This window comes from Orcinus orca, chromosome 2 (assembly GCF_937001465.1).
Source record: "Orcinus orca chromosome 2, mOrcOrc1.1, whole genome shotgun sequence".
Lineage (NCBI taxonomy): Eukaryota > Metazoa > Chordata > Mammalia > Artiodactyla > Delphinidae > Orcinus > Orcinus orca.
In genome coordinates this window covers 198,598,701-198,610,938 of record NC_064560.1, presented here as the reverse complement: position 1 = coordinate 198,610,938, position 12,238 = coordinate 198,598,701, and the positions used below count along the sequence as shown (strand labels likewise).

At 58.0% G+C, this 12,238-nt stretch overlaps 1 protein-coding gene and 1 long non-coding RNA gene across 2 annotated transcripts in view; one reads left to right on the top strand and one right to left on the bottom strand.

Annotated features, from left to right (window-relative positions):
• Window positions 1-12,238, top strand: part of LOC125963573 (uncharacterized) — a 62,611-nt gene that overhangs the window by 38,250 nt on the left and 12,123 nt on the right. The window lies entirely within an intron of this gene.
• The window catches only part of DYNC1H1 (dynein cytoplasmic 1 heavy chain 1), a 66,152-nt gene continuing 59,041 nt past the window's right edge, over window positions 5,128-12,238 (bottom strand). Inside the window, exons 64-78 of the mRNA XM_004262407.4 lie at window positions 12,138-12,213; window positions 11,275-11,435; window positions 11,033-11,144; window positions 10,871-10,931; window positions 10,653-10,776; window positions 10,412-10,525; window positions 9,800-9,970; window positions 9,495-9,712; window positions 9,303-9,406; window positions 7,583-7,794; window positions 7,001-7,154; window positions 6,300-6,442; window positions 5,987-6,155; window positions 5,655-5,782; window positions 5,128-5,486 (exon numbers count right to left, since the gene is read on the bottom strand). Of these exons, the coding sequence (XP_004262455.1) occupies window positions 5,358-5,486; window positions 5,655-5,782; window positions 5,987-6,155; window positions 6,300-6,442; window positions 7,001-7,154; window positions 7,583-7,794; window positions 9,303-9,406; window positions 9,495-9,712; window positions 9,800-9,970; window positions 10,412-10,525; window positions 10,653-10,776; window positions 10,871-10,931; window positions 11,033-11,144; window positions 11,275-11,435; window positions 12,138-12,213 (2,076 nt within the window). The 3' untranslated portion in view covers window positions 5,128-5,357. The remainder of the gene's footprint in view (window positions 5,487-5,654; window positions 5,783-5,986; window positions 6,156-6,299; window positions 6,443-7,000; window positions 7,155-7,582; window positions 7,795-9,302; window positions 9,407-9,494; window positions 9,713-9,799; window positions 9,971-10,411; window positions 10,526-10,652; window positions 10,777-10,870; window positions 10,932-11,032; window positions 11,145-11,274; window positions 11,436-12,137; window positions 12,214-12,238) is intronic.

The following is a 12,238-nucleotide window of genomic DNA, read 5'->3' as shown; positions in this document are numbered from 1 at the left end:
CGTTTCTGGCTTTTTGTGTGTGTGTGGCCATGCTGCATGGCTTGTGGGACTGGGACTTGAACCCACATGCCGGGTATTTCTCCCCACGTGTTGGGAACATCACTTTAAATGATTGAAATTCTGGCGACCAAAGTTGAATTCAGGATGATTTCATGTCTAACCTGGTCTTTTGCCATCCTTGGTGCTTTCATGTTTGACTACAGATGCCTCCAGCCCAGGTTGGGGGCTGTCCCATCCCTCACAAACCGAACAGTGCCGTGATCTGCTCTTGTTCTTTTGAAGTTCAAGTGAAAAGAACAGAATTCTTTAAGATCATATGATTTTTCTCTGAGTACAACATTTGTACTAACAGGACTTGTTAGCTTCCTGTGGCTGCCGTAACAAATTACCACCAACCAGGTAGCTTGACGAAACAAGAGATTTATTCTCTCGCAGGCCTGGAGGCCAGAAATCTGAGATCCAGGTGATGGTTGGTTCCCCTGGAGACTGAGGGACACCCTGTCCTAGGCCTCTCTCCAGCTTCTGGTGGCTGCCAGAAACCCTGGGTTTGTGGTCACATCACTCCAATCTCTGCATCACTCCAATCTCACATCACTCCAGTCTCTACGCCGCCTTCTGCTCTGTGTGCGTGTGTGTGCGTGCGTGTGTGTGTGTGTGAAATCTCTCTCTTAGAAGGACACCTGTCACTGGATTTAAGGCCCACCCTAAATTTAGGATGATCTCATCCTGAGATTCTTAATTATGTCTCAAAGACCCTTTTTCCAAATAAGGTCACAAGTTCTGGGGTTTAGGGTGTGGACATATATTTGAGGGAGGGGGTACCATTCATTCCGCTCATTTTACGGGGCCTCCTGAGAGAATGTTGGCCAGCACCCTCCCATCAAAGAAGAAACGCCATATGGCATGCAGACTTCCACCACCCGGTGGATGGGTGACGCCGATTTAAAATGTACTTTGGGACTTCCTTGGTGGTCCAGCGGTTAAGGTGCGACTAGGGTTCAATCCCTGGTCGGGGAGCTAAGATCCCACGTCTTGTGGCCAAATAACCAAAACATAAAACAGAAGCAACATTGTAACAAATTCAAGGAAGACTTCAAAAAATAAATACACAAAATGTACTTTTCCAGCGGCTGGGTGCCCTTTGAGCCTGATTCCCTTGGGTGGTGATTTGCATGGAGTTGGACGTTTCAGTGACATGTTCATGTCGGAGCAGCCAGTGAAATAATAAACCAGCACAGAGAGCAGCGTGCTAACCCCTCTCGCATCCGCGATGGGCTCCTCAGCGGCTCACCCATTTTACTGATGGGGAGACTGAGGCTGGAGAAGCGACTTTATCTTTTCAATTATTTATTTATATTGAAGTATAGTTGATTTTGAAGTATAGTTGATTTACAATGTTCTGTTAGGTTCAGGTGTACAGCCAAGTGATTCAGTTATACATACATATATATCAGATTCTTTTCCCTTGTAGGTTATTACAAAATATTGAGTCTAGTTCCCTGTGTTACACAGTAGGTCCTTGTTTATCTATTTTATATATAGTAGTGTGTATCTGTTATATTCTAAACTCCTAATTTATCCCTCCCTGCTTTCCCTCTGGTAACCATAAGTTTGTTTTCTATGTCTGTGGGTCTGTTTCTGTTTTGTATGTAAGTCAGGAAAAGCTAATTTATTTATTTATTAGCCTCGCTGTGCGGCTTGTGAGATCTTAGTTCCCAGACCAGGGATTGAACCCGGGCCCCGGCAGTGAGAGTGCTGAGTCGTAACCACTGGACAGCCAGGGAACTTTCTGGAAAAGCTACTTTAGACATCTGAAGTCGTGCAGCTGGGTTAGTAGCAGACATGGATTTTGGACCCGGGAAGTCTGGTCCCAGGGCCATCAGTTATTCAGCCTCCAGGAGAATCTTTGTGGTTTCTGGCTTGGAGGTCTTACAGGATGGTGGAGCCGCTCTAGCCACAGTGAAAGGAGGGGCGTGTCATGCGGGGAGAGCATTTGGTTTGGGACGTACAGAGCGAGAGGTCTCTGGAGCCCACGTGCGTGATTCATCCAGGAAAATTCACTGAGTGCCGCTGCGTGCTCCTTGCCGGGCCAGGCTTGGGGGACACGGCTGTGGACACAGCAGCAAAAAGCCCAGGTGATGGAGCGCGAGCGGGTTGAAGGGGCTGCAGATCCCGGAGACGGAGGAGGAGGAGGATACAGAGGATGTTAGAGAGAGATGAGCGCCAGGGAGAAAAGCGCAGCCTGTGTGTGTGAGAGAGCGAGAATGGCAGCTGAGGGCGGGGAAGGTTAGCACACGGGAGACACGGGGCCTCTAGGATGGCCTCACGCACACTCTGGTGTGTGTACCGGCCAGACGCTGGGCGGGCAGGGGGCACTCAGGGGTAGAGCTTAAGGGACACGACTGGCAGGTAGCAATTTGGTGGCTCTCGGGACAGAGTGGTGACTTCTAAACTCTTCCATAGGAAATGTGCAAACAATACGACTTCTAACATCTCCAGTTTCTGAGCAGAAGCCTTTGTAGTCACACGTGCGGCCCACCTGGAGTTGTCACCTGGGTTAGGCTGTGGCCTCGGCAGAGGGCCCTGAACTGCGGAGGGTGGTGGAAACTGCGGAGGGTGGTGGACGGGGAGAGAGCAGCGCAGCACCGTGGGGTAAATGAGCGGGGACGGGGCGCTGCAAAGAGCCAGAGGAGAGAAGGTACAAGGTCACCCGGCTGAGACGGGCTGGGAGATCCTGGGGCCGAGAGCCACCTTCCGGGGGTGGAGGGGAGCGCGTGGGGTAGGGTGAGGAAGGGGCTGGGGGCCTCCCAAAGGCCCACTTTGACCTTGGCTAGGAAGTGTCCAGAAGGAGAGGCCAGGACGAATTACTGTGTTTGTGTAACCTGGTGGCTTCGAGCTTGGTTTCAGAGAATTCTCCAGTAAATCTGCATGATAAGGGATTTTTTTTTTTTTTTTTTTGCCGTATGCAGGCCTCTCACTGTTGTGGCCTCTGCCGTTCGGCCATGGCTCATGGGCCCAGCCGCTCCGCGGCATGTGGGATCTTCTCGGACCGGGGCACGAACCCGTGTCCCCTGCATCAGCAGGCGGACTCTCAACCACTGCGCCACCAGGGAAGCCCCTTTATGTCTTTTTTTAAGATTTAAACAATAGAAATGTATTGTCACAGTTTCGGGATCTAAGAGTCTGAGACGAAGGTGTTTGTTAGTAGTTTACGTCCAAAATAATGTCTCTGGGCCCCACTACTTCGCCTACAGATAGGTTTCCAGTTCAGGAAAGGCCCCACCTCCCTTGAATCCCGGAGAATTTCCTTACTTTTGCTAAACATTTATGTATTTTTTAAACCTTGACTTGGGGCGGTAGGGGCCCACTGCTCTCTGGCTGACGTGTCTCCTGTTGGGCCCTTACGCCCCCAGAGCTCTTCACACACAGCCGCCCTCGGGGAGCTCAGGCTCTCGGGATATTGGGATTGATGACAGAGTTTCGTCAGGATAGTGAAAGCAGATGGGCCCCTGCCCCTGGCCTGAGAAGACTCCCTCTGCCCCGTCCCGTCCTTTCGCTGTCCCGTCTCCTCTCCCGAGCAGGGTGTCCTGATGGGGTAACATCTGAAAGAACAGGTGGCGGAGGCTCGTTCCTTTTTCTCACTGAGCCTCTTTTCTTTTTGGTTTGTTTATTATTTCTTTGGCTGCGTCGGGTCTTTGTTGCTGTGCGCGGGCTTTCTCTAGTTGCGGCAAGTGGGGGCTACTCTTCGTTGCCGTGCGCGGCCTTCTCATTGTGGTGGCTTCTCTTGTTGCAGAGCACAGGCTCTAGGCACGCGGGATTCAGTAGTTGTGACACGTGGGCTCAGTAGTTGTGGCTCGCGGGCTCTAGAGCGCAGGCTCAGTAGTTGTGGAACATAGGCTTAGTTGCTCCGTGGCATGTGGGATCTTCCCGGAGCAGCGAGGACTCTGTGTCCCCTGCATTGGCAGGTGGATTCTTAACCAATGTGTCACCAGGGAAGCCCCTGGTCCCCCTTTCTGCCGGCTCTGCCCACGGTCTAGCCTGAACCCCTGATGGCAGGTGAGGGGTAGTCTGATGTGGGGTCCCTCCTCGGGCCCCATGGACAGAACTTCCACGGGGGTGAGGCTGGGGGGCAGGAAGTAGTGGCTCAGGGTACTCCTTGTGGGGTCCACGGGGAACCCTGATGGGGAGCCTCAGTCCTGGGCCTGCAGTGCCCTGCCCCCACCCCCAGGACACATGGGGACGAGGGTCTGGCAGTGGGAGTGGCTCCTGCCCTGCGTTCCCCACCCCTGCCAGGCCTTCAGGGCTTCTAGGATGGCATTCCTTCCCCTGTGCCCTGGAATCCCTGCCCGGCACCACCCAGCACCTGTGCTCAAGACCCTTCCCCATAAATGGGGTGGGGGGGGGCGAAGAAGGCTCAGGAGGGGCCAGGCACCCACGGTGGGCCTCCCGGGGCTCTCCCGGGCATTAGCAGCGCTTGGGCGAGAGCCTGCGGCACCGTTAAATACTCCCGGTGACTGAAGAAAAGCTAAAAGGCCTTATTGGTTCAGAGAAAACCATGTAAAATGGGCCCCAACCTTCAGTCCGATACCGCTCTGGACTTCCTCAGGCCCCCCAGGGACCCCAGAGGGCCCGTCCGGAGCTGGGTGGGAGGCGGCTCCGGCTCTGAGGCCCCTGGCCGCTCCGCGGAGGCCACTGGGGCTGGGAGGGTGTGGGCAGGGCCAGGGCGTCCAGTCGGGCCTCAGGCCGTCACCGCGCTGGGGCCGAGCTTGGCTCACAGGCAGCCCGCGGCAGGACGGCCGGGGTCACGGCGGGGCCTGCGCTGATGCCTGGGCCGGCGCCCTGGCGCCCCAGGAGCTCTCGCGAGGCCCCGCATAGGCCAGAAACCTGCTTCGCAGGACAGCATGCCCGTCACTTCCAGCCACCACCCTAGGGTCGTGGGAACGAAGGCGCCAGAGAGGAGGCGGGACGAGGGCGTCCACCTGGGCCACGGGTTCCTGGTGACGGACACGGCGCCAGCCCCACGCCCCGGGAGCGCCAGCGCTCTCCTAGGAACGGGGCTGCCTCTGTGTTGTGAAGGGTCCAGGGTGTCCACAGGAGCCGGAGCTGAGACAAGAGGCCGGAGCCGGCTCATGCTTAGTGTTTTATTTCATAAAACAAGCCATGCTTCGGCCCTCAAAACCACGTCCCTGTATCCCTCCCGTTTCCACCTCCCAGCCGTCTGGCTTCTTTCGGCTTCTTCTAGCCTCACACCAACAACTTTCCTTTGACAAGTCCGTACCTTCCACACATCCTAATAACGAATAAACGTTAAATATTAATTTTACTGTTACAGAAAGGGGCGCTAGAAAAGGCGAGTCTCACTCGGTGCAGAGAACGGCAACGCCGCGCTCGTAGAAGCTGCGTGGGTCCTCCTTGGTCGCGATTTCAAAGTCCACGGTGAAGATGAGGTCAGCTCGGGTGAAGTTCAGGTAGACGGGAAGGGTCACCTGCGAGGAAAGGGGGCTCTGGGGCAGGGGCTTCACGCAAGAGGGAACGGACGGTTCCTCCTGTGACGCAGGGACTCGTGGCCGGGAGAGGGCGGGGACGTCGCCCTGGCGCCTGGTGGGCGTCCTCAGAGCCTCCCTGACCACAGAGGACGGGAAGGAGCCACTCACCACATTAGCCTTTTTCTCTGCGCTTGTCTGCTTGACCCAGCGCAGCTGCGTCAGGGGGAGGACGGTGGAGATGGCATTGGAGAGCGAGAGCTTGTTGTTGTTGCACGTGGCCCCCTGGAGCTTCAACCCTGTGGGGGGGCGGGCGGTCAGGACCCCCCGAGGGGAGCACGAGCTGTGCGGCCACGGGCCTGGGCTCTAACTTAACGCGTTCGCGTGGGAACCACCAGCAGGCGGCCCGCGAGGGGGCGATGGCTGAGCTGCAGGCCCGGGGACAGGGGAGGGGAACCTGAGAGAGCAGAGAAGCCCGGCCGGCCGGAGTGGCCCCCACTCACCCGTGACCCCAAAGCTGCAGGCGTCCAGCGTGGTGCTCTGCGAGGTGGTGACGTTCACCTCCAGGCAGAGCTCCTCCAGGGACCAGCTGTTGGCCTGGGCCACGTACTGCCTGGTGGCAGTGATGTACGCCTCGGGCACAAACAGGCCGCCCAGGCACACGTGGATGTTCTGTGGGAAGAAGCAGCCCCAGCTGAGAGCCGGCCCCACCGGGCCCGAGAGCCAGCACCCGGGCCAGCTGCCGACCCTCCCCGGGGACCCTCCCCGGGGACCCTCCCCGGGACCCTCCCCCAGCTCCTCAGGAGTGGCCACCACCTTTAGCTCCTTGGCGCCACCAGAGGCAGCCGCCAGTGAGATGTTCTGCAGCTGTTTGATCCTCTCACTGAAGTCGGAGACCCACTGGATGACAGTCATGCCGGCGGGCACCGTGTAGTGGGACCAGCTCCGGGGCAGAATTCCTGCAAGCGAGGAGCCCCGGCCTGGCATCAGTGCCAACAGTTCCCCTGGCGCAGGTGGGCACACAGCTGAGCGCTGGCAGGTCTGCCCCCGCGTGCAGGCTCTGCTGCTTCCCCTCCCTGGTGCCCCTCACGCCCTGCATGGGCCACCATCCCCACCGCACGTGCTCCGCGCCCAGTCCAGGTGACCCACGGGACGCGTCTGGAGGAGCACAACCGCCCCGAGGAACCACAGCTACAAACCCCCGCCACGGGCAGCTCGGCGGTACTGCCAATGGAGGCTCTCAGAGCCGATGGAAACCCCGGGGGTCCCTGTGCCTTTGGACTCCAGCACCCTGCCCTAGTCCTCCCTAAAGACTGCAGAAGTGAGTAAAGATTCTGTTCAGTGCTCAGTGAACCAGCATAAAACGGATACAAATTCTCGGGCGTTTCTAAGTCTGCTCCCAGGTGCGGGCATCGAGCTGCCCTGAGGGAAGTCTGGGCGAGGCCCGGCCGGGACCTGCCGCCACTCTGAGGGGCTCCCGGGAGAACCCCTGCACGCCAGCGGCACCGCGGGCACACCTTTCACCAGCTCGTTGATTAGTGTGCGCAGGTAGTTGGTCTGCTTCTTCTTGCCCTCGCACACCTGCACAACGTCAGCAAGATCCTGGCGGACGTCCTGGAGTAACTTGGCGCCCATCTTCACCTCTCTCTCAAAGAATCTGAACAGAGGATCCTACAGGTGTTGGGAAAGAAGGCCAGAGTGAAGGAGGGGAGGGAGTCTGGGAAGAGGTCTTTTCTCCAGCAGAAAAGACAACCAGAAGTAACTCAGCCTCAGGGAGCCCCGGTTTCATAGCCCTCCCCGTATTATTCACAGTGTCACCCAGCTCGACCCTGCACTAGACCTCGCACGAAGCTGCGGGCCTGCCTGACCGATGGCAGCTCTGGGCAATTCTGTAAAGGAGGAGAACGGCTGCCGCCACTTCCTTGGGAGTCATTCACCTCCTCGTGGAAGACGCACCACCTTCATCCTAGGGAGTTCCCTCCAGCCCGGCCCAGGCGCGCGTGCGCTCCGAGACAACACTGAGGTCGGCTCGACCCGCCCGGTCCCACTTGCTAGGACCCCCCCAAGCCCCAGGACTCGGCGGGGGAAGGGCCAGCCACCTTGATGTTCTCCACCGTGCGTTTGAGGTGGCTCAGCGTCTGAGGAATGAGGTGCAGCCAGTTGGACGCGGTGGTGTGCAGCGTCCGCATCCAGGCGGGGCGCCCGTCGGACGTGGCATCCGGCCTCGTCTTCTTCTCCGTCTCTGCGTAGGCCAGGTCGTCCTCGTCCTCCAGCATCTGCATCTTCAGCATTTTACTGATCATGTCCACGCCTGGGCCGCAGGGAGAGAGTGCACAGCAGGAGAGCAGAGAGAAAGGGACTTGAAGGTAAAGGCCGCACGATGCGTTTGTTTCACAGGTGTAACTGTGTGCCCTGCAAGGTACCACGGGGGTACCTGTCCTAAAGCGCGGAGGACGGCCTGACCAGAAAGGTAAGGCGGCAACGACAGAAGAAACAGCGCCACCAGGTCAAGTCCTGACTGCTGGCTGCTCCAGGGGCCGAGTGCAAACCCCAGAGGCCTCTGCTAGGCTCACGCATCCACTGTCGTCAGGGGGTGGGCTCTGGGGCGCGCCAGCGCCAGGCAGGGAGGCCACCTGGGCTGCTAACGTGTGACCACTTCCGGCTGAGGCTGCGCAGAGCCGTGTGGCGGCCTCCCGCGGGCTCTGGACTCTGCCTCTGCCTGCGGTCCCTGACCCAAGTGGGGCGCTCCAAGTCCAGTTCCTGAGCGGCACTCTCACCTGGAGGCTGGGCTGGAGGACAGCGCTCAGCTTCCCCAAGCCAGGCCCCTGTGGCTCATACCTCACGGCCTCCACGTGGGCCACACCACCTGGGGCACCATCAGCTCTGGCGTGACATGGGGCTCAGATAACACTCACTACAGTGTTGAGCGGGACCCAGCGCCGGTCCCAGCAGGCAGCACGGGTATTAACTCGCTAAGTGATCTCAGTACACGCTGCTGTATGAGACAAGGCCCAGCGCCCCCCCACCCCCACCCCTGGCCGAGACCTGCCCAGCACCCAGGCCTCAAGCCCTCCTCTGCTTCCCTGCTGGCCAGCCCGGCCTCCCATTTGGTCACCTGTGGGGCCTGCCACCCGCCACCTCCCCCAGCGAGAGGCACGCGTTCAAGGTCGTCGTCAGTCAGAAAGCAGGCCCCACGGCTAGGGGTTCTTCTCATTACAGAGCTGAATCGCGGGCCTGAGGTGAACTGTTGGGGTCTGTCCTATCAACCAGGGTGTGAGTTTGGGCAAATCACCCGTCTTCTGGGCCTGTTTCCCATAAAGAGAAGCCTGGCTCAGATGAGCAGTTCTCAAACCTGAGTGTCTCAGCGACGGGGGGCTTATCAAAACAGACGCCAGGCCCCAGCAAGTCCAGTTCCGATTCCCCGGCGTGGGGCCCGAGGACCTGCCTGTCTAAATTTGCAGGGGAGGCTGAAGCTGTGGGTCTGGGGACCACACTTCGAGAACCACTGGGTTAGAGGATTTCTTGAATAGTCCTGAAGTTCCAAAAAAGCGTATTCCAAAAAGAGACTAAAAGATTTAAAACGTCACTTAATGCCAAGAGTTTAAGGAAACTGAACAGGAGAAAAAGTGAAATTTCTTCTGAATCTAAGACAAAAAACCTAAATGCAATTTCCCGACTCCATGTAAGCAGCTATCGAGCCTTTTCCCCAGGACGGAGCCCGTACCGCAGGAAAGACACCAGCGGGAGCAGATGGTTTTCCCTGACCCCCAGAGTGGAGGGAGGGAGGTGCGGTCTGGGGGAGGACAGCTGGGTACCCACCCTGCGTGGTGAGCAGGACCTTCTCAGCGTTGTTGGGCAAGCCCAGCCAGGAGGGGGTCTGCGTGTCCGGGAGCAGCTCCACCCACTGCACGAACTCCTCTCGCCTGGAAAGGCGGCACGCTGTTAGTGCCGTTACACGCGGGCCGGAAGCGCGCGGTGCCTCCCCTGTGGGTCCCGGGGGCGGACGCATACCTGATGCCGTCTGGCATTTGGATGTCTTTGTGCCCGTCGACCTTGCAGGCCAGCTTAAATTCACTGTCGAAACTCCTGGTGGTGAAGAGACGCTCCAGGAAAGTGTTGAGCAGGCGCTGGTCGAACTCATTGTCCACCCGGCCGCCGTAGATGGACTGGGCCATCAAGGTCTTGAGCGCCGCCCAGGGGATCTTGTCTGGAGAGATGTTCTGCCTTCCCTGGGGGGTGGGGGAGGCTGGTCACGCCCACGGCAGGCGGCCACCTGTACGCGAGTCCCCCCCGCCACAGGCACAGCCCACGCTTGCCTTGGCCGTGTCGTCCAGCCACGTGTCCACTGTGTCGCAGGCCGACCGCAGGTCAGACTCCCCGAATTCATACTTCTTCGACCACCCCAGGGGTGCGTATCGTAAGCGTTCTTGGATGATGGCGTGGAACCAGGCCAGCAGGAAGTACAAGCGAGCACGCTCGTTGGGAGACTAGGTGGGGAAGTTAGCAAGGAGAGAATCACCAGAACGCAGCCCCCTTTCTAGCTAAGAAAATAGTGCAGATCCTGTCGGAATCAAAGTCTTAAAAAGAGCTTTCCACGTACTAACGTTGGAACCACTGTGATCTTAGTAATTAACACGAATATTGTTGTTAGGAGAAAACTACGCCAATTTTTATATTAATAAAGGTGTACTCCCAACTACGCTATGTAACCAGAAAATTACATAGAAGAGAAGAAGTTTCTAAAAATGGTAGAAAATGTGAATTAAGGCACAAAAGGAAACAGCGCTTAAGAAACACAGAACCGACGCACCGATGCACCGCTCCTGCCACAACGCTCCCCTGCCCGCGAGCCGGGCCCTGGTCTCCTCTTGGCGCCCGGACGTCAGCGTGGCCGCCGCACCCAGCTTGACTCCGAGCCCCGTGCTCACCTTGCATATCCGAGACACGGGGATGCTGCTGAAGGTCCTCAGCATGTTGGCCTTCACGCCCGGCGGCGGCTCGAACACAAAGATGCGGCCCGCTCGGAGCAGGTTCACGGGCACCTGAGCAAGACACGGCAGCTGTGACCGCGGTTTCCACGTGTGTTTCAGCTCACACACACGTGCACACGGACACACAGGTGCCAAACCAGCGCCTGGCGCACCGCCTCGCGCCCTCCGTGCCGCCCACCTTGGGGTTGATCTCCATGGTGAGGAAGAGCCTGAAGCAGGCGTGCGGCTGCAGCGAGTGCAGCTTCTTCTCCAGCTGCATCAGCCAGCCCGGGGCCAGGTGCACGTTCTTCAGCATTACCCACCTGCAGGGCAGGGACAAGGCCGCAGCCACACCTCACTTTCCGGCCTGAGTTCTTGGGCACTCGGGCCTGGTAAAGCAAAACCCAACAAGCCTACCTGCCCGACTTCACGGCTGTATTTATTGCCTTATCTGCTTGGTTAAAGCCTTCTGCCGAGCCTGGTACCAGAAAGCTTAGTGTCAGCACATGGACTTGGACTTCAACGCCCACCCACACTGAAGTCTGGGGTGCCCCCGTGGAACTGACCAAGCACCCTTACCGATGGCAATGGACGTGATCTGTGTGTTCTGCTCAGCTGCGAGGTCCTCCACGTGCCCGCTGGCATCGTAACCAGGCACAGAGCACATTAGGACAGGGGTGTTTGGCTTTACCTGCAGATCAGGAAGTCGGAATTGGGTGAGAGAGCATCCCACCCGACAGCGCACCTGTCGAGGGAGGAGAGCCCTGCGGAGGGGCTCGTGAAAACGGGCTGGGTTCAGAGTCCGCGGGGCCAGAGCGTACCTCTGTGTCCACGATGTGAGTCAGGTCGAGCGGCTGCTCCATGATGGACATGAAGGAATCCCCGAGGTTTGTGGAGACAAACATGTGAGCCATGGCCAGCAGGCGGTCGGGGCGGAAGGCCTGAATCAAGAGCAGCCGGTGGATGGCTTGCCCGATAGGAGCTGAAACGAGGCCGTGAGAAGGGCTGGGCGTTGGTGACAGCACAGACTTTGAGATGTTCTCCCGCCTGGACTGCTCTTGCCACCAGCTCTCGCTCTGCAAACACTCATTGTCCGAGTCTCAGCTCAAACACCCCAGACACCACGACGCCCGCTCTGTCCTCTCTGCCTGAGAACTGCCACCACCTCCACGCTGTCACTGAGCCCTCTGGGAAGAGCTGTGACAAGACCTACGCCTGGGTCTGTGGGTGATGAGCGGTGACTGATGCTAAATGGCTAACTACATCGTACCCATTTGTGGAGAACCCTGAAGATTCTCAGGAACGTTAAGATCACAGACACCCTACAGCCCACGACTGAGCTGCAGCCACGCTGGACATCACCCTTTTCTTCCTCCCCATCGTGGGGCCTGTCTGGTCCACAGCCTCGCATAACACGCTCCAAACCAGCCGGTTTCCCCCCGATGTTGGGCAAGGACCTTCTGATCTATTTCTCTTTTGGTCTTTAAGCATGAGTTGCAACAGGAATTGGGAGTTTTTCGCTTTCTTACGCCTAAGCTGTCTCCTAAGTTTTAACACCGAAATACTTATCTCAGGAATCAATGGCTTTTTATCTTTGGGGAGCGTCCCTGCATTCAAGCAGCAAAGCCCAACTGTACACTCTGGTCCAGAATGAAAACAACGGGGAAGGCCTCGTGGGGCTTACTTGCAGGGCTTTCCTCGCTCCAGAGGTACGGCACCGTCTGCTCTGGGGAGCTGCTGTCCAGCCAGATGCCAAATTGCTGTGGGGGCAACAGTGGAAGTGAG